The following is a 19868-nucleotide window of genomic DNA, read 5'->3' as shown; positions in this document are numbered from 1 at the left end:
AAATTGCATCGAAAATAACAATGAAGTTCCCGCTTAACATCCAACGATAAAAGTAATTGGATTTCGTAATGATGATAATGTTTCATGCTTTGTAATGCCATTTTACAATGTTTAATAATAGAATCAATTATTAAACAAACACATTCTTTCTTAAACGAGGGACTCCATTGCATTTACTGATTTACGTGCATCAATAAACATATGCGAATCTAAGGACAATTAGCATAATCGCAATGGCAATTAGTAAATGATGCACATTATAGTATATGTAAAGCGCAAAACGTGTTTACAAAATCTGAAGTTGTAAGTGCTAACGAGTTTTTATTTATAATATGTGTTAAGTTTAGAAATAATTAAGAAAAATTAATCAAATTCCAAGGCCCAATAAAAACAGTTTCAAACTGTCGCATTGTAATAGACAATTGTAATCATAAATTTTCATTGGTAACATTTCATCAGGTCGTCAATTGCAAAATGTGTGTTGCAAAATGTTACACTTGTGTGTTCAAAGTACTAACGATTGAATAGAATGCAATGAGATTGCTGTAGAAAAAATAAATAGCAGTATCAGTGGATTTCAGGTTGTAGTTAATTTACTCGATTAAAATAAGTATTATTTGTTTTCGTTTGTAAAAATTCCTCACTATAATTTGTGTTAAATGAATAGATTGTAATTTTTAGTTTATGTAAATGATAGAATCGATAGAATAATTGTACCCTGTAATTATGTACAATAAAGTACATTTCTTTCGCTATATTATTTGACATTCTTAATTACAAATTAAACGCGTAACTAACTCCTCTGTAAAAAAAGAAACATTTCAAAATACCAAACACGTACTCATGTTGTTTTCAACTGTTTCATAAGTGTTTTAAGCTTAGTATTTTTTCCCATTGTTTTTAATTTACACACGAATATTTATTATTTTGAAAGACAATGAATATAATTTATCTTCGTTTATGTACCGTACCTAGACAGTTTATTTACAACCTTTAAGATAAAGCAATTGCTACCTGTTTCTTCTTTTATCCGAAACCAAGCTGCTTTAGATCTTCAGTAAAAAAGTTTTAAATAAAATAACAAAAATATTACTTATAGTGTTAATACTGTCACACTTTCTTTTAATTGGTTTCCATTTGTTTTATTATTACAAATACATATTAATTTGTATACTGCTGCTACAGAATTTAGTTTGTGTCTTTCACTAAAAGTAAATATTAATTTATTATTTAATGTTGATTCCAATTCAAAAATAGATATGTGTAGATTAAAAGTTGCAAGCTATAAGCACAGTTCAATGTACTTATAGTGATCATGTATTTAAAATTGTTTTATTTCACAATTTATTTCAAAGAGCTAAAATTTATTTCGGTCAATAAATTGATTATTATCGATGGGCATTATAAACATACATTGAAAAAAGTACAATGCTAACTACAAAGTGTTTTCTTTCATTAATGTAGTGATTTTATATTTATTCGAGTTTTCCAGCAAATAAATACTAAATATATATTTATACAAAAACAATGGTGCCAATTCATTTTGTAATACTCTACATTTTGTGACCGTATCGAAAATAATGTCTGACAAAAATTGTAAACTTTAACATAAAACGTGAATATCAAATATAATTTGAAGTTTCCATACAGTTGAATAAATATTTCTACAGTCGACCCCCCTATAACACGGTAGATACGTTCCGTTCTTTATGAATCGATTCTTTACGAGTCAATCGAAACCTTGCCAATCACAGTTCGACACGTTTGAAGTTTACGGACTACGGCTGTTTGAAAGGTTTTCTTCCATAAAATTAATCGATTCTAGACTAATTAGACTCAACATTTCCAAAATACGTATATTTTTTGAGGAATAATCTATAAACAAAAAATTGTAGGATTACTTACTGAGTGTGCACCGTTCGACGTCGCCATTGCTCAAGCTTGTTTTCGTCGCGGAGCAACGCACCAAACCGCGGCCGCGATTTCTGATAAGTTATTTTTCTGCGAAAACTTCGTTGAACTTTGGAGACATCATTAATATAAATAATTTTTATGGCCGTTGAATAAAAAATGTTTCTTTCACAAGAAATGTATAAAAGTACAGTACTGTATTAAACTTATGGTACCTAATTTACATACTGTACAGACGATAGTAAACAACTTACTCACCTAAACTCTCCCTAGCGTAGCGCTGGACAACGGAAAGTATATATATAATTATAATGAAGTTACAATAAATTAAGTTAATATATAATTATATATACAGTACCTAATTTATATATAATTAATATATAATTATATATACGGTACCTAATTTATATATAATACTGTACAGAGGATAGTAAACTCAATTTGCCCGCTTAAATTATCTATGGCTGAGGAACGACCACGTGATTTGGCTATCATGCGCAGTGCTGCCCTTGGGCTCGTTCGTCTCAAATATGAGTTCCGAAATGTTTCTTATAAGAGGACGTGCTGGACTAGTAAAGAAAGGCTTGGACTACAGTCAACATAGACCCAGGTTCGAGGCTCAGTCAAGGTAATATAATGTATAATTGTATTTACAGGCAATAGATGGCGACTACGGATGACTTCAGGCGGGTGACATGGACCGCAGGCCGGTACAGACGGCGAAGGCGGAGCAGAGGAGCGCGAGAAGAGAAAGACCTAAGGAAGGAGTGCGCGTTTAATTTTTTTTCGCGCGGTAGAGACTGCCTTTTGACCACGATGTCACGTGACCAGATATGACGTAGGCGAATCTTCAGGGGCTTTTGTCTCGCGTAGGGGGGTGGTTCATTAGACATTTATTGTTCGTAGGGGGAAGGGCTACCCTTAAATGTCTAATGAACCAAAAAAAAACACACACAGGGAGAGGCCCTTGAAATTTGTGAACATCTGGGTTATAACCTCCATGGACAATTACGATTTAAACTAAGGGCGCCGGCTGGAGTCCTGGAAGGGCTGGTTCTGATAGGTGTGCAGTTCATGTATGCACTCAGGTGAACAAATTCTTAGTGCAGCCAATAGTGCAACTTAAGAAATAAATTTCAAATATAATTTAATACTATTTTAATGCAGTGGTGGACGATGAAATTGATGTTTGCGTAACGACTGATGATATAGCTATCCAATTTACTGATATAAATAACGCCGAAGCATACACGTTTCATGTTTTACTCAAGAAACTTAAAAGTGCAAGAAAGAAGTGATGGAGGATTCTTCCATTGAACCAGAGAAATATTTATCAGTAGGAATTCCATAACCACTACGATTGTTTCTTGTTTTTAAGTCACGTAAAAAGCATAAAAATTTGGTGTTGGTAAACTTTTAAAGTTTGCGAACTCCAAGTTTTATTTATGTTAACTTTTTACGATGAAGTTTAAGGTTGCACTTACGTAACTCACTGTGAATGGGCCTTTCACAATGTATCGTACTGTACATTAAATTATTTACGTGTGAAAATATTGAAATATTTTAAGCATTGTTAGGCATAAAAAACATTTAATTAGCTATAAATTTATGTCTTATAAAAGAATGTACTCTGTTTATAGCGAGATTAAACTCTTTGATTTCATGAAACAAATCAGATGTGACGAAGATAGATTAGATCATATTTCATCTTTGATTTGATAAATATTTTCAAAGCTGAAGTAAAAAAATTGGATTAAAACAATTTCAGGTTTTATATGGTTTGAACAAACTTCATAAAAAACAGTTTTAATGCGATTTGTTTTAAGATGGTCAAACCGTTGCCAAAAATGGTTAAAGCCGCTACTTTTTCTTATTACACCTATGCCAAACTTGAAACTGTTTTAATAATCTATTTATTTTGTTTTACTGTAAGATTTCAATAATGTTGAACATGGATGTTAAATGATAATGTTTCATCCATAATGTAGAGATATGTTTATTTGCTTCCTGTTAACAGATTTTTCTGAACTACACTTTTTGCCCATGTAAAAAGCCTTAAAACACAACTGCTGAGGTGCACAAACCCACTTTGGAATTTTATCAGAAATAGCAGAAATTGTGTTTGGAACTCAAATCTATTCTCAGTTAGAATGCTCCAGCAATCGGAGTAATTTCATAATAGCAATAATTTGTATAGAGGAGAAGGTGGTATTATGGAACCCCAATTACATTTTAGTGAATTGTAAACAAGGTATCATAACTACATTCACATTTTTTGTGCGAAAAGAACTGGTAACTAGTAATCTAAATGTTCCTAATTGGATTTTTCGCTAGTGTAATTATAAGTATGGTTTTTGAAGGCTTTTGTACAAAAAGTCCGAAAGTAGGCTTAGAGAAAATCGGGTGGTAATATGGAACCTTACTGTAAATTTTCAAAAAAATGCTTTAATGTAGCCAAAAACAAATAGGAAAGGACAAAAACTGTTAAATAATTACCAAATTATTTACTCCAATGTATTTTATCGCAAAAATGCTTTTATAATAGAAAAATATGACCTCCATCAACAATATATATTCCAGCAGCTCTTTTTCGATAATCTCGGGAAGAATTGGCTTTCTACCTAGTGTCTTTTTCACAAATTGCTCTGGAACAATGTCTGCTTGCAAATAAAAAGTTCGGAGAAGTTGAGTTCCATATTATTGTAAAAGCACCAATGGGGTCCGTATTTCACGCATCGCCATCTCGAATTAACTTATGTCTGTGGAGACAAAAATTTAAAAAACGTGAACATCACACAGATTAATATGTACCCCTAAGTCTCTGGAATGGAATACGTGCACCAGTGAACCTACAACTACACGATTTATATTTTAAAAATAATTAAATACACTTAGCATTCAAAACTTGCGAATTTAGAAAAAAACAAATTTGCTGATTAAATACGAACAACCGTTTAAACGAAGTAAAACGGATTTTCCCCTTGCTATGGATGTCTGCCTAGTTCAGTTCAGCCACATTTTGCTACAGTTCGCCTTTATTATCAGTTCGAAATGGGGTGGTTCCATAATACCACCTTCTCCTCTACTACGAATCCTGCAAGATGGTACAACACATATTCTTCTATTTCCAGTATGTAATAATTATGATCACAGATTACAGAAAAATCAGTTATTACAGTATAATGTTTTGCTCAGACAAGAGCTAATGTAATTTTAAAAGTAGCTGTTTTGTATGCTTTCCTTTCATGTCTTGTTTTTTTCCTCAGATAAATGAATTAGCGTTCAGATAGACTTGTTGGTCAAATGAGACAGAACTTCGTTTTGATGGAGGTGCAAAATGGTAAGTGGATATGATTCTGTATAAATTGTAGTAGGATAAGAATTACTCCCACTACCTTGTCTAATTAATCCAAAGAATCAGTGCAAAAGAAAGTCGTTTTGATGACTTTTTCTGATTTCGTTCTGAGTTTGTATACGTTGTCGTACTTCTGTCACTGCCATTACTAGTACTGGGCAATTTATCATTGCTTTCAACATATTTAGAAAAAGTAGACCTAGTACAGTACCTTTCCTACAAGCAAAATTAAATCATTATGAATGGATCTTGATAAAATTTCACGATTAATAAATTCGTTTGTCAAGTAATTATAAGCATCGAGTGATTTGTATGCCTTCATCTGATTTAGTGTGACAGCGTTACTTGTTAAAACCAAATAATTTACTATGTCTCCATGTTCTATAGTGGGCCACGTGGTTAAATCGTTGGATGAAAAATCCGTTGGTTTCATTTCGTATGAATCCCATCTAATAAAAGAAATTTTCTCTTTATATTCTATCAAATCATTATCTTTTAAACAGGCTGCATAGCCAGGTAAGATGCCTTTCTTCCACGTTGACATAAGCGAATGAGCAACATAACGTCAAATCAGCAACCAACATGGCGGACAATTGTTTTGGTGGGCGGGGCGATGACGTTATATCACGTGACTGCACCCCCTCTATACCGTACGTTTCTATATTCAACAGTTGACTCAACGATGAGAGAACAACGTATCTAAATGGACCGTTGAGTTCTCCGATGAGACTAGTGACGTCAGCGTTCTTTCACCGTTAAGCTCAACGCTCTCAATGACCTGAAAGACCGTTGAATATTCAACAAACTAACATGGCGGCTTCCATGAAAAAGTAAATTTCGCTTAGAGCAACTATCCATTCGCTGCTGTGGATGCTGTAATAGCGAACAGATTAATGAACAATCTGTATATGATAAAACATGTGATTGCATGATTATGTTGGATAATTTGGTCAATATTGAAATATTAAAATTTTGTTCATTGTCCAAAATTGATTACGACCGATATTTGGCCCTCTAAGTCTTCCTAATGATATAAATATTCAAGAAATTAATTGAAATTATTCAAGAAAGATCCAGTACACAAGAAAATGATACAGATATGGGTTCATTTGAATAAAAGGATTTATTCGAATAATGGTTAAGCAAGTTACTTTAATTATTTAGCAAAACAGTCACAATCGCCACCTTCTCCTTACTTAAGTCAGCCATCTTGAAAAGCGACCTCTGAACGAAAGCGTTTCTTTTTTCTGCAAAACGTGACGTCAGATCGTCCAACGGAGGGACTCAACGGAAAATTCACTGTTGAGTCAACCGTTGAATATAGAAACGTACGGATAATCACGAAATAGTTTATCGATACAAATTGAAAAATGTAAAATATTATTAAATATAAAATGTAAAAAGAAATTCTTTTCCATTTCCAGCTAAATTATATTTTTTTAAACATTAGATTGAGTAAAAAGAACTAAACTAGTAAACAGATTTTATTAATAGAAATTAAGAAAAATCCAATATTTAAAAAGTCCTCCGACTGAGTAAATATTAATATTAAACACTCTTCGAAATCAATTAATATTCTTAAATTTTATGAAATTTTCGGTCCTAACTTTTAAACTTATTTTTGCATCCAGAAGAACACCGTCGACGCCATCGTCTTGGAGACTATGGGATTCAAAGCTAACGGTTAGTACGAAAAAGGTTAAGTTTTATGATAATTTCTTCCTCTAATTTATTAACTGAAACGTGAACTGGACCAGAATTGACCAAAACTTCCAATCGTATGTTACGATATCGTAAAATATCTCGAAAATAATAAGATAAAAGATAGTTGTGGTTGGCCGATGAAGTGGACAAAATGGCGACCGAGTATTTGGCGCCGTCGAGTCGATCGTCTGTTTTAAATATTTCTGATTCGAAACTTGTAAGATGGTAAGGAATGGCGAGAAATTAATTGACGTTTTCACGGAGAAATTAACCAAAATATGACGAAATTTATTAATTATATTTTTGATCATTTTTTATGAAACGTGTATTAATGCTATTATTAACGTTTTATGATTAAATTTAAGTACAGACTTACGTAACTTATTGTAATATATTTACATATATTAATATTAAAAGAGAAAAAAAAACTATTGACAAGGTTTATTATAAAATTTATTATTATTTTATATCAATTACAGGGCATTCTATATATAGGACATTAAACACATGGCTAATATGTTAGCTATATCTAATCTGTGTTATTTATAAATTAAATTCGATGAAATTTTTGTAAAATTTCATAGAACTTAATATATAAACAACGCAGAGTGGATATATTGGGCAGACCAACATCACGTACTGTACAATGCATTTTTTTGTAGTTTTTGCTTGACAATAATGACATTGTCAAGCAGAATTATACAGAACATCACTATTTTATAGTGATGTTCTGTATAAAGAGTATAAAGTTCTGTATAAAGGAGTAGCGAAAGATTATGTGGGTGTGACCACAAGAAACTTGGAGGTGCGTATAAAAGAACATATGTATGACGTCAATAAAGGACACAACAACACCATCATGGCAATTATGGCACAAACGGATGGAGCAAGTGTAAAGTGGGATGAGGCAAAGATAATTAAACCGGTCCATTCCCCAACTATTGCCTTTGGTATGGAAAAAATGGAGATATATAAGAGCAAAATAAATAACAACTGCTTAAACGCCAAGGACGCCAATGCTCTTCCAACAGCATGGAAATACGTGATAGAAAAACAAATGGGAATTAAAAACCCTTAAACTGGTGGCGATTTTAACTCGTTTAATGTATATTATATGTTATATAGGTTTATTTTTTATATTGTATATAATATATTATTTTTGGTTAAATATTTAGTACTTTACGTTTTGGAATTTTAAAAATATGTTAAAATTTAAAATTTTAAAAATTGTTCGAAAGCTCTGTATTCGATAGTAGAACAGTAATTTCTTGAGTATGGCCTATTAGAAGTAGGCTGAAAGCGTTTGAATATTAAATTAATAATAAGCTCAGCAAGTGTTTGGTGTGTGATTGTATTATACTTATCACTATTTTCATTTTTTGCTGGAAGTAAGTGAAGATCTTTGTGAAGTTCTCTCCCAACTCCGTCTCGTTGAGTTGGTTTCCGTGTGTATCACGATTCGATGTAATGATCCAGGGTCGATGGAAAGCACACCTCCACACTCAAATTGATAATATTTACAGTTTATTTACAGATTCTATATGTAGAAGGTACAAGTTCGAAAACATAATATATATACAGGATAACAATACGTGGTGACTCACGTACTAGATTGGTTTCCGGGAACTATTAAACTTTGAAGAGGCCTCAGTCAGCCTTTGGAGTTGACTCAACTGCACGGTCAGCCCAGTCTCCGCACTAACCCGTCCCTGAGATGCTTACCAGAGGAAAACACTCTCTTTACGTTCAGCGGGTATCCCAAGTGCCTGAGACTACCGTGTACCAGTCTCTTGCCCTTCTCTCTTCCTCTCTCGTTCGCCCCGCAATTTAAGGGTTTTTTGGACGGGGACTTCCGACCAATCACAACTCCTTCTTGCCCGAACAGCTTACACTCCGGTCCACCGTCATCCGACGAGAGTGAAGCTTACATAAACGTCCACCACTTGTTTACATTTAGTTGTTTACCGTATGGCAAATGGTCTATCGTCTGATCACAGGTGGGTCTAATTGACAAAGTCGGCGCTTCCTTTGTTTCCCTCTGTTTACAAGTCAACACCTTACAAGTGGTATTACCCCACCGCACGTGGGTCCAATTGACAAGGTCGCGCCTGTTTTGTCCCCACTCTGCTAATAGGTCAATACTTTACAAGTATCTATTTGTTTAATCTACAGTTTTTGTCTAATACTTCATTATCAAAGAATTTTGAAAATAGTTTTAAAGAAATTACTTCGGCTAAAATGCAATCTTTGGCATCAGACAAGACACGATTATCGATAAGTTTTGTTTCATGTATTTCTTCTCCTTTTCACTTTTTTCAACTACGGCACGAAGTTTTCTTTAAGCGATACTTAATATTCAGAAACTCGAACTTCATATCTGAATTTTGGTAACATATTTCCACATAAATTTGATACTATTAAAATAAATACTGTATTTTTACATTTCAAACAGTTGGTAACAGCAGATGCTATATTCTCACCTCGTGTTTGTCCTGTAAGTTAACAGTATATCGAGTAACTTTTCCTGAGGTTCGTAAAAGTTAACATATCTAGAAATAAATACAATCTGTGCAATATTGTTCACATCGCAATATTCGTCACAGACAATATAAAATCCTGGTGTTGAATTTAAATCCGTAACCTGCTGATAGTTACATCCTCTGCCATGCAAACAGTTCTATCTCTTGCAGTCCTAGGCGGACAATGGTATGTCTTTTATTTTAGCAATTCTTTCTGTTTTGTTTTTAAAATTGCAAAATAGATATTCGGACATTTTAATAAAACAATCTTTCACAAAATCGTTTCACTATTTTTAGAGCGGCAACAAAACTAGTAGTTTTTGTACTATCACATGATTTTATCCAATTTGAAAATGTACTTATACTTAAGTTCCAGTGGCGTACCGTAGTGGGAGCGGCACTTTTTAGGGGGCGGCAAAATTGCACAATAAATAATAATAATAATATCTTGTAAAAATTTGAAACATCCTAACCTATACTTGCATCGCGCCTACGANATACTTAAGTTCCAGTGGCGTACCGTAGTGGGAGCGGCACTTTTTAGGGGGCGGCAAAATTGCACAATAAATAATAATAATAATATCTTGTAAAAATTTGAAACATCCTAACCTATACTTGCATCGCGCCTACGATAGTGCTATCGTCCGGACAGTCTGGACAGTTCGGGAATCGGCTCGCCGTCCGGGTGAACGTAATTTTTAATCCAACGAAATCCTGCGAAACCTGTTGACCTACTTTTTTTGCTTGTACGATTCATTCGCGTTCATATACACCACTAATATCCAATAGAACTATTTTAAACAGGTCTCTGCACTAGCACGGAATTTCATTGCTTGTTCTTTGACAAAACTGAATTTTGGTCTTTTAAATTGAAATACCTAAATAAGGGGGGGCAAAATTTTCCTACGCCCCGGGCGGCTGACACCCACGGTGCGCCACTGTTAAGTTCGTTTTCCTTTGAAGATCTACTGTCATTTTTCTTACTTCTCCCTATCGATAAGTGTTTGCAAATGCTTCGTATTTATTTAAAAAATGACTTTGTAGTTTTGATTTTTTGTTATTAAACTTTTCTTGACATATTAAACACTGGAAATCCTATTAAATTTGCAACAGCTGCGTAGAATTCAGTCCAGTCACTTCTAAATTCTCGATTTTCTTTCACGTTTCTCTTTTTTTCTAGCCGTATTAAATATTACCCTCAATACTAAAATAAGCTTTTATTCAATATTTTTCTTTTGCACGCATATATAGCCTAATGACATGAACACGAGAAAATAAGAACAGTATAAGACTATTATATGCCAAACCAACATGATTGTTAATGTTGCCATTTTTCAATTATATCAAGCAGGAGAAACTTCATCGGAGTATTCGTGATGGTTCATGTCTCTGATTATAACTTTACTTTGTCAATTATCCGGAAAGAAGTGAAGCAGAAGCATTTACAGTACTCAATTTAACCTTTCACCTCTTTAAATGTAGAAAATAAAACGGAAAGCAGATTAAAAAGTAGAATCGCCCGTAACTTGATATTTATATCAGATTTTATTATTTCATTTTTACATCTCTTTAAAAATACTGTATTTTTAATAAAATTTTAATTGTCTGGATACTTGAAAAAATTAGTAAAAGCTTTATAAACAACTTATCTCCCTCATGGTTTTGTCGTTAAAAACAATTTTAATAATTTTATTGAACAAGAGAAAATTTTTTTGCTTTTTATTTAAATTGTGGTGCGGATCACAGAAACTTTTCAAATTTTAATTATGAAATAAAAAACTATTTTCGCTTGCTGTAGGCTAAATATTCACAAGTCGGTTTTAAAAACAGTAATTGCTTACCTTATAACGCGTGAGTTTTACAGCAACAAATTGTCACGTGGACTGGAGAAGTGATTTCTTTCGATTACGTAAACGTCGAGCTTCTACTCGTTTGTTTAGTGCTATAACACTAACAACACTACGTTTGAGTTTGTTTCTTACTTTTACTAAATTTTAAATTTCCTTATTGCAAAAATTTATTAATTGATAATGATTAATAATACTCTATTCAACTACAAGAGGTAAGTGATTCGCATTATATGAACTTTATTCATTTATTTATGCAAATATAAATTTCAGCTCGACCCTTTTAAAATGTTTTTTTTTCATTAAATACAGTGTTGACATACAAAAGTATTCTAAACTGAGAAAATGGAGAAAAAGGAAGAGTTAGATACAAAAGATTTCGATTTTACTTTTGGACAAAGTAAAGAAAATTTTGCTGTTGTATTAAAGAATTGCAAGAAAGAATTAAACACGGAAGATAAGAAGTTTTGTGTAAAAATCAAATCAGAACCATTAGAATATGGAAACGATAATAATACAGAGGTGAGTAAAAAAGTACTGTTCTCTGAGGTAAAAAACACATCCGTTAGAGATTTTGGAGATAGAAGAAAAGCATAGGCAAATTTCTCACAGAGTAATTTTGGTGGACTAACCCTATATCTCGCGAAAGGTCATATCTAAAGGTACGGTTTCTTTAATTTTTTTGCTGGTATAAGTGTGCTCTACAGCCGTGAGCGTAGCGAGGGGGGAGCCTGGGTGGGCACGGCTCTCCCCAATGAACCTGGTGCCCCCAGAAAATCACAGCCGAAAAAGTGTTAAGCCGATTTGGAAACAACAAAAAACTTAAAGCTAAAAATTTTGAATACTAATAAAAAAAAAAGGTCCACTGTGCCCAATGTTATGAATAATTTGAAATAATTCAATTTTGTGTTAGGTTGGCCTCTACTAGGCCCCCACAACAAAACTCTGGCTACGCCCATGTCTACAGCAGTATTAAGGTCCCAACAGTCTGATTCGGCGCTTGAGTATGGTATTTCTATGATTCTGATGTAGCTTTAAGGACAAAAAAAAAAAACAACTATAATATTAAAAGTATAAAATACGAAATAGGAAAGAATATCTTTATAACTTATGGCCGAACCGAGATAGGCACGTCATTCTGGATGACAGGACGAAAAAGCCATTTTGACAGTTTTCTATAAAATTTGTCAGAATGAGATGGGAGAATAACTTACAAAGAATTGATTAAAATTTCTAGTTTTTTGGATCATTCCGAGGCCTAACAAAGGATTCAATATAACAGATATAGTAAGGTTAGTGAAATAATCTTGGATTTGTCCCACTGGGTCTTCTAGACTCTATAGTGCCTTTGTAAGAATATCTTAAGAATTGAAAATGATTTAAAAAATCGGAAAAAATCAGAACCTTCCTAACATTTCAATCTGACCGACATGTTTTAGACACTTTTTGCAGTTGCTCACTGGTTTTTTACATAAAAATAGGTCAAAGTTATCGAACTGCATTTAGTGAAAATCGCTGGATTAGTGGCAATGAAATTAATTAGTTTTTTTCCATCCTCCTCTCTTCTATAACATAGTGATAGGACGACTTCTTACCATTAATTGGTTGTTAAAGTTTATGTTTAAATGCTTTTTAAGCTGCGGTTGGTAATTTTTGTCTCGACTAACGCTAGTTAAACGAACAAATTTTTCTCAGGACCGTCCGGTCGGGATTTCTCTGCGAAGAACTACATCCCTTCAGAATACATCATCGGAGTCAAAATGTAAACGAATCGCTATATTTTTTTGTTTTCAGCTGTACTTTCCGATTTTTATACTGTTTAACTGTATTTAGTCCAATCGGCCTAAGCGTCTTGTCAGAAGAATCCAACCGTAAATTCTCTCGCAAAACAATTGTTTGGGTTAGGCCAGTGTTTCTCAACCTTTAACGAATCGTCGTCCCCCTTCAACAGAGTATCGTCCCCATCAATAAAACTGTTACATAGTATCGCCCCCTTCACTACAAAATTCCAATGCTGAGGGACAAGGCTAACGCCAAATTCGTACTGCACTGCATTGAATAGACTAGTGACTAGTATAATGTTATTTGTTTAATTATTGTACGATATAACGAATAAAATATCTAATTATTCTTAATATAGTGTTTTACTATATCGCCAGAAAATTGTTTTTCGCCCCCCAAAATATAAATTGTTACAAATTGTTAATGTTGACTTTGTTTCTCCAAGCAAAGAAGGACACCTTCGGTTATAATCCAACAACCTTTACTTTCAGCATATTAAAACAAAAAAAAAATACAGGAAATTTAGTTACATTTTACATACTTCACTTTACTACTATTCAACTCTGGTGCCGCTACTACAGCGCCCCCTCTTGTTCTTCACGGTTTTTCACTTACTAAATTAAATTCTCCCAACACTCTCCCTTAAGTTAAAAACCAAAAGAGAACACGAATCTCTGAGCAGCAATCCTTTCTAACCCACTCCCAACCTGCTCTTGATCCGTTCAAAGCTTTTTTTATGCAGAGCTTTGGTCAGGATGTCTGCCAGCTGAATATTGCTTTGACAATATCTAATTTCAAATTCTCCTTCATGAAATTTTTCCCTAACAAAGTAGTATCTAGTGTCCAGATGCTTTGTCCTTCTTGAGAATTCTGGATTTTTAGCTAGGCATATGGCGCTTTGGTTATCCACATGTAATATAGGTTTTATTGCACTCTTGACTCCCAGGTCGACAATTAGACGCTTGAACCAGAGTAGTTATTTCGTTGATTCACTTGCAGCTATCAGTTCTGCTTCGGTTGAGGACAGTGAAACCGTAGCTTGCTTTCGACTGCCCCAACCCACTGTGTTTCCCAGTACTTTAACCACATATCCAGTAGTGGATTTCCGATCATCCAGATCTCCAGCATGATCAGAACTACTAAATACTTCAAGTAATTCACCTCCGTTGTTCATCAACACCAATCCATGGTTCACAGTTCCTTTTAGATAGCGAAAAATACGTATAAATTATATAATTATCCGTCCAATGTACTACACAAAATTGTCACCAGAGAATGCTCACAAAATTGACGTAATTTATTCACTGAGAAGGATAGATCAGGCATGGTTCATGTTGCGAGATAAAGTAGTGCACCAATTGCTTCTCTGTAGGGTACATGCACTTGTTCTCCTTTCTTTTTGTATATTTCTTTTCCTTCCATGGGTGTACTTATTGACTTGCAGTCACTCATATTGAATTCGTGTAGGATCCTTTCAATATAGTTAGTTTGTTTCAATATAATTTTGTCAGTTTTGAAGTATATTTCAATTCCTAGAAAATGCTTAAGTGTTCCTTCTACTATTTCAAATTCTGACTTCAATTCCTCTAGAAGATTCTGTACTTCCTCTGCATCTTTACCTGCAATTAATCCATCATCCACATACAGTACTAATACAGTCAGACTTTTTTCTGTTCTTTTTATATATAAACAGGGGTCTGTTTGACTTAACCTATATCCTTTTCTAATTAGAAAGGTCTGTATTCGTTCATTCCAACATCTAGGTGCTTAACTCCTTTTTGCTTTTTGCACTTTTTGGTAATGTGTCCTTTTATTCCACAGGTTCTACAGATAGTAAAACATTGATTTTGTTTGTGTCCTGGCTTATCGCATCCAAAACAAACTATACCAGTTGTTCTTCCTCTGTTCCCTCTTGAGTTTTTCCAATTCCCCTTTTTACTGTATCTACTATTACACTGTAGAGCCTCAGCCTGTTCGTTGTCTTTCTCAATCTCTTCTTGTTTAAGCCTGGACTCTTCCAGTTTTAATCTTGCCATCAGAGTCTCAAGATTTCTCCTGTTCTCATTCATAGATTCCCATGCTGTCACAAAATGTTTATATTCTGGGGGCAGGACTGTGATTATTTTGCATACCACTGAATCATTGTCTTCAGTTTTGTCAAAGATTCTCAGTTTTTCTCTTATTCCTTCTAATCTAGAAAACATAGATGTTATAGATTCTCCATCTCCATATTTAAAGAAGTGATATTCCATTAGTGCAATTTCCTTTGACAAATATGACTTTTTCTCATACATGATAAGCAGTTTGTTCCACATCTCATTTGATGTCTTACAATTTCTTATTGCTGCAAGTGCCTCTCCTGTTACTGTACTGCCTATTACCAATTTGGAAGTTTTTTCTGCTCTGGACCATATCAATAACTCTTTCTCATATTTTTCTTTTTCTGTTGTACTAACATTGTTATCAGGGTGTTCTGGCTTTTTATGCATTCCAGTTACAACTTCCCAGCAGTCCTTGCTGTTTAGTAATATTTTAACTTGAAACTTCCAGTTTTCCCAGTTATTTTTCATTAATTTTTCTATACCTATGTTCATCGTTTCTATCTCCAAATATCTTTCAATTAATTTTAAATGAACTATAGAAACAAGGAAGTTGACTTACACGTGGTAATGGCGGATTTTCGTTGAGTCTCGTCCTGCACAACAAAATGGCGACTCGGTTGTTCTTGACGAATCTGACGACTTCTATGTCGTATCTTTAGTCACAATCACGAACCACTCTCTGCTACCATGTTAATGTTGACTTTGTTTTTCCAAGCAAAGAAGGACACCTTCAGTTATAATCCAACAACCTTTACTTTCAGAATATTAAAACAAAAAAATACAGGAAATTTAGTTACGTTTTACATACTTCACTTTACTACTATTCAACTCTGGCGCTGCTACTACAGCTCCTCCTCGTGTTCTCCACGGTTTTTGACTTACTAAATTAAATTCTCCCAACACAAATCGCCCCCTCAACATGGAAAAACACACACATGAAGGCGATATCGGCTCCGCTGAGAAACACTGGGTTAGGCGGTAAATAATTAAGTAACCGCTTATAACATCGCTTACTATAGTCATTGTTGAAATAATAAGTAAAGCGTCTAATAGGCACTACAGTAGAGCATCGATTATCCGAATCAATTGGGGGAAACGAATTCGATATTTCGGATAACCGATTATGCAAGAAAAAATATTAACCTATCCCATGTTGAAATTTTTCTACGTTGCGTGTCGCTTTGCGTTGAATTTTCGTCGATGTTAAGCCTAATGTAAACTTTTTAAAATAATAATCTTGACTATTGTATCGTTAAAAATTACTTCTTTATTTTGTACAAACAAAGTAAATATATTGAAAAATATAAAAACAATAAAAAATTATACCTCAGAAGTTAATTTAATGTCAGAAACGTAAAATATTTCAGTAGCCCAAGACATAGGCAAAGATTGCAGCGCCACAGCACTGGCGAAAATTTAAATTTGCCAACTGGATTTCTTTCGGATAATCGACGCTCTACTGTATTTCAGGTAGAGAGTACAGTACATTGACAGAAACTGACCTACATTCGGCGAAGTCAACCACCCACAGTTGAGAGAGGGAAGATAAACAATACATTTGTCAATACATTTGTAATCAAGGCAGTAACTTTTCATCACTTGACTTGCAGTTTTTGTTTGAAAGAAAAAAATATATATTCAAGTTATAAACGTTGCAAATTAATTGCGACTGTTTTCTAGTTTTACCTTTTTTCGAAAATTTGTAATTTAAATATTATTAAAAATTTAACCATTGTAAACTAATATGTTTATAATAGAAAACTAAAATAGATCTATTTTAATAAATCTAACGGTGTTGATTGACAGCAGTGAGATATAAATACTAACATGGATTACTATCAATAATTATAAATGGTACAATTCAGTCGATTGCCCTACTGCCCTAATCCTTAAAAGATCGATTGTCTTAATCTTTAAAAGAAACAAATAAATTGTGGCGCGTTGTAACTATCGGACAGGGGCGAATTTAAATTAGAGTATCTCAAGTGAAGTATTGGGGGAACTGGAGAAGAGGATAGGAGTGGATGTTTAGTGGACATCCCTTTATTTCATTAAATTTTATACAAGTTATGCATTTTATTATGTTTCAGAATTTCTTGTAAGTTTGTTTTCTACTTATGGTATCTATCATTTGTAAAGTTATCAAGGTTTTTAACGGAAGGAGTTTTATTGAACGATCACTCAAAATTATTTCAAGGTAATATTTTGAAGGAATTTAGAGGCGACGATTGTACGGAAACATGGTCAAACTGGAACAATGGAGTATGGGGCGTATTAATAGTTAATAAGAACGAGTGGAAATGGATATTTTGTATGTTTTATATCATAGGAATCAGAGGGAAGAATAATTTACAAAGACTTTTTAAAAAAAATTTAATACAAAATTTACGTTCTAACAAAAAAAAATTCAATATTTTATAACTAGACAGGTTGATATGATGTATTTTGAGGTCTAATAACTTAGAAGCTGTCATTTTCACGTGATTTTTTTTTCTGGTATGAGGATGCTCCAGATTTTAATTAAATGAACGAATTCTTATAATACAATCAAGACTAATGCAGATGAAATATTTATTATTTTGAAGGAATTTATCGATTAAACGGAATTTAATGTTTCGGTTTAAGTATTTTTTTACTTATTCTTCTGTAAAATTTAACTTGTGTGATAATGTAACATGATTTTTGTGATGTTTCAGATAAATACTTATGAAAATTCAAGAAATAACACAAACTCTTTTAATCATTTGAATAATTCCGGTTATACCAGTGAAATAGGTAAGAGACTTAATGCGCTTTACATTATAAAAATATGTTTCTAGTGATTAAAAGAATAGTTATAGCATAAATATCAATAAATTCATATTTATATAAATATTAATTTGATAACATTTAATAACTTTTTTAAACATTTTATATACAGTGCATATCAAATTAAATATATTTTGTATATTATAATGGCGTTGATAGAGTTAAGGCCATCTGTTGGGCCGGTTGATTTTGAAAGTGTGAAAACCGATCAGGTTACAGGTTGCACTTACGTGTGGGCGCGTATTCTGAAATNCTACACGCGACCCTTCCCGAGATATAGCCCTCCGAAAATTATTCTACGGGTCACGTGACCGCCTGTTTGCCACAATTTACCCTGCGAATAAGCGGGTCTGCGACCCCCGAGTGTGGACGAGCGCGCGTTAATTTTTTTCGCGCGGTAGACTCCCTTTTCACCACGATGTAACGTGACCGGAAATGACGTAGGCGAATTTTCAGGGGCTTTATCTCGCGAAGGGTCGCGAGTAGGGGTATGGTTCCTTTGACTTTATTGTTCACACAGGAAGGCTACAGTTTGGAAAGTTGCCACCCCTTCATTCGGAGGGTAAATCTTACCATTGGGACTTTAAGAAAACTGTAGAGCATATTGATAGGAACAAAAAAGTCAAAGGAACCCGTGCCTCATGGAAATTTGTAAATAACGCCCACTAGGGGGCGTTCCGGGCTACTAGTATTTTATATATTATAAAAGTGTTGATAGAGTTAAGACTATCTGTTGGGTCGGTTAATTTTGAAAGTGCGAAAACTGGTCAGGTTACAGGTTACACTTACGTGTGGGCGCGGATTCGGAAATGTCTTTTGTTCGTGTCAGTGTGACGGGCAGGACGTGAACCGGTGTCCAGTCGGAACCGTTAAACCAATTGTTTGTTAGATATTAAACAGCGATTTTTAACGATTAGAGATCTTTACACCATCATTTTAATTTATCAGCATGGTAGATCAGAGAGTATTTCAATTTAAATGTTATAAAAAATGAAATGTGATAGTGATATGATAAACTAAATTTTTAATTAAAAACAAATTGTATTCTATTTTATCACCATGTAGTCATTTTGTTGTTTAATTCCGAAAGTGGAACATGAATTTTTCGCTTTTTGACTTATAATTTCCAATACGTTATAAATTTTGAAATTTGGCAGGAATAATTTATTTATAATTGATGTAGTTGTGAAATATAATGGAAATTATTCGCAACTTTTTCAATATTAAAAAATTTTTAAAATTCATAGAACTATTATAAATCGCCCCGTTGAAAGTAATTTTTTCTGCTCAGGCAGGTTTCGCTTTAGAGAAGTTTGATGTGTAATGTTTTCCTAAGTCTGACCTTTAGAAGTGTGGGTTAGTTGGTGAATAGTACATTTATAAGCCCTCTACCAGAACCTATTCCGTTATTATTTTTTCACCGATTACAGGTTAGACTTTTTATTCAACATTCTAAAGTACAGGGGTACCTCAGGATACGAAATTAATCCGTTCCGAAACTGAGATCGTATCATGAAAATGTCGTAAGGTGAATCATTTTTCCCCATACGATTACATGTGAAACCCAATAATTCGTTCCAACACGAAAAAAACACTCAAATTAAAGCTAAGTAGTATATTAAAAATTAATAATGGGCCTAATAATAATAACTATAGTAAGGAAAACACTGAAAAATGCGTTTTGTAGTTGTAAATGTATAAATAACCATAATAGAATAATAATTGATTAAAAAAAATGTCGTTTTATTTGCACTTTACCTTTGAGGATAGACGACGTTGGAGGTGTAAACTGTTGGCGGAAGAGAGGGAGAAGGAAAATGATACTAAAACTTAACTTACA

At 33.5% G+C, this 19868-nt stretch overlaps 1 protein-coding gene across 1 annotated transcript in view; it reads left to right on the top strand.

Moving 5' to 3' along the window:
• Nucleotides 1–6962: 6962 nt before the first annotated feature.
• The window catches only part of LOC111635388 (oocyte zinc finger protein XlCOF6-like), a 44814-nt gene continuing 31908 nt past the window's right edge, over nt 6963–19868 (top strand). Inside the window, exons 1-3 of the mRNA XM_023380341.1 lie at nt 6963–7195; nt 11649–11858; nt 17917–17995. Of these exons, the coding sequence (XP_023236109.1) occupies nt 11682–11858; nt 17917–17995 (256 nt within the window). The 5' untranslated portion in view covers nt 6963–7195; nt 11649–11681. The remainder of the gene's footprint in view (nt 7196–11648; nt 11859–17916; nt 17996–19868) is intronic.

The sequence above is a fragment of the Centruroides sculpturatus genome, unplaced genomic scaffold (genome assembly GCF_000671375.1).
Source record: "Centruroides sculpturatus isolate CEXI.00-Female unplaced genomic scaffold, Cexi_2.0 scaffold744, whole genome shotgun sequence".
In the NCBI taxonomy this organism is placed as follows: Eukaryota; Metazoa; Arthropoda; class Arachnida; order Scorpiones; family Buthidae; genus Centruroides; species Centruroides sculpturatus.
The sequence above is the reverse complement of the archived record's forward strand: the minus strand, read 5'-3'. Positions and strand labels throughout refer to the sequence as shown.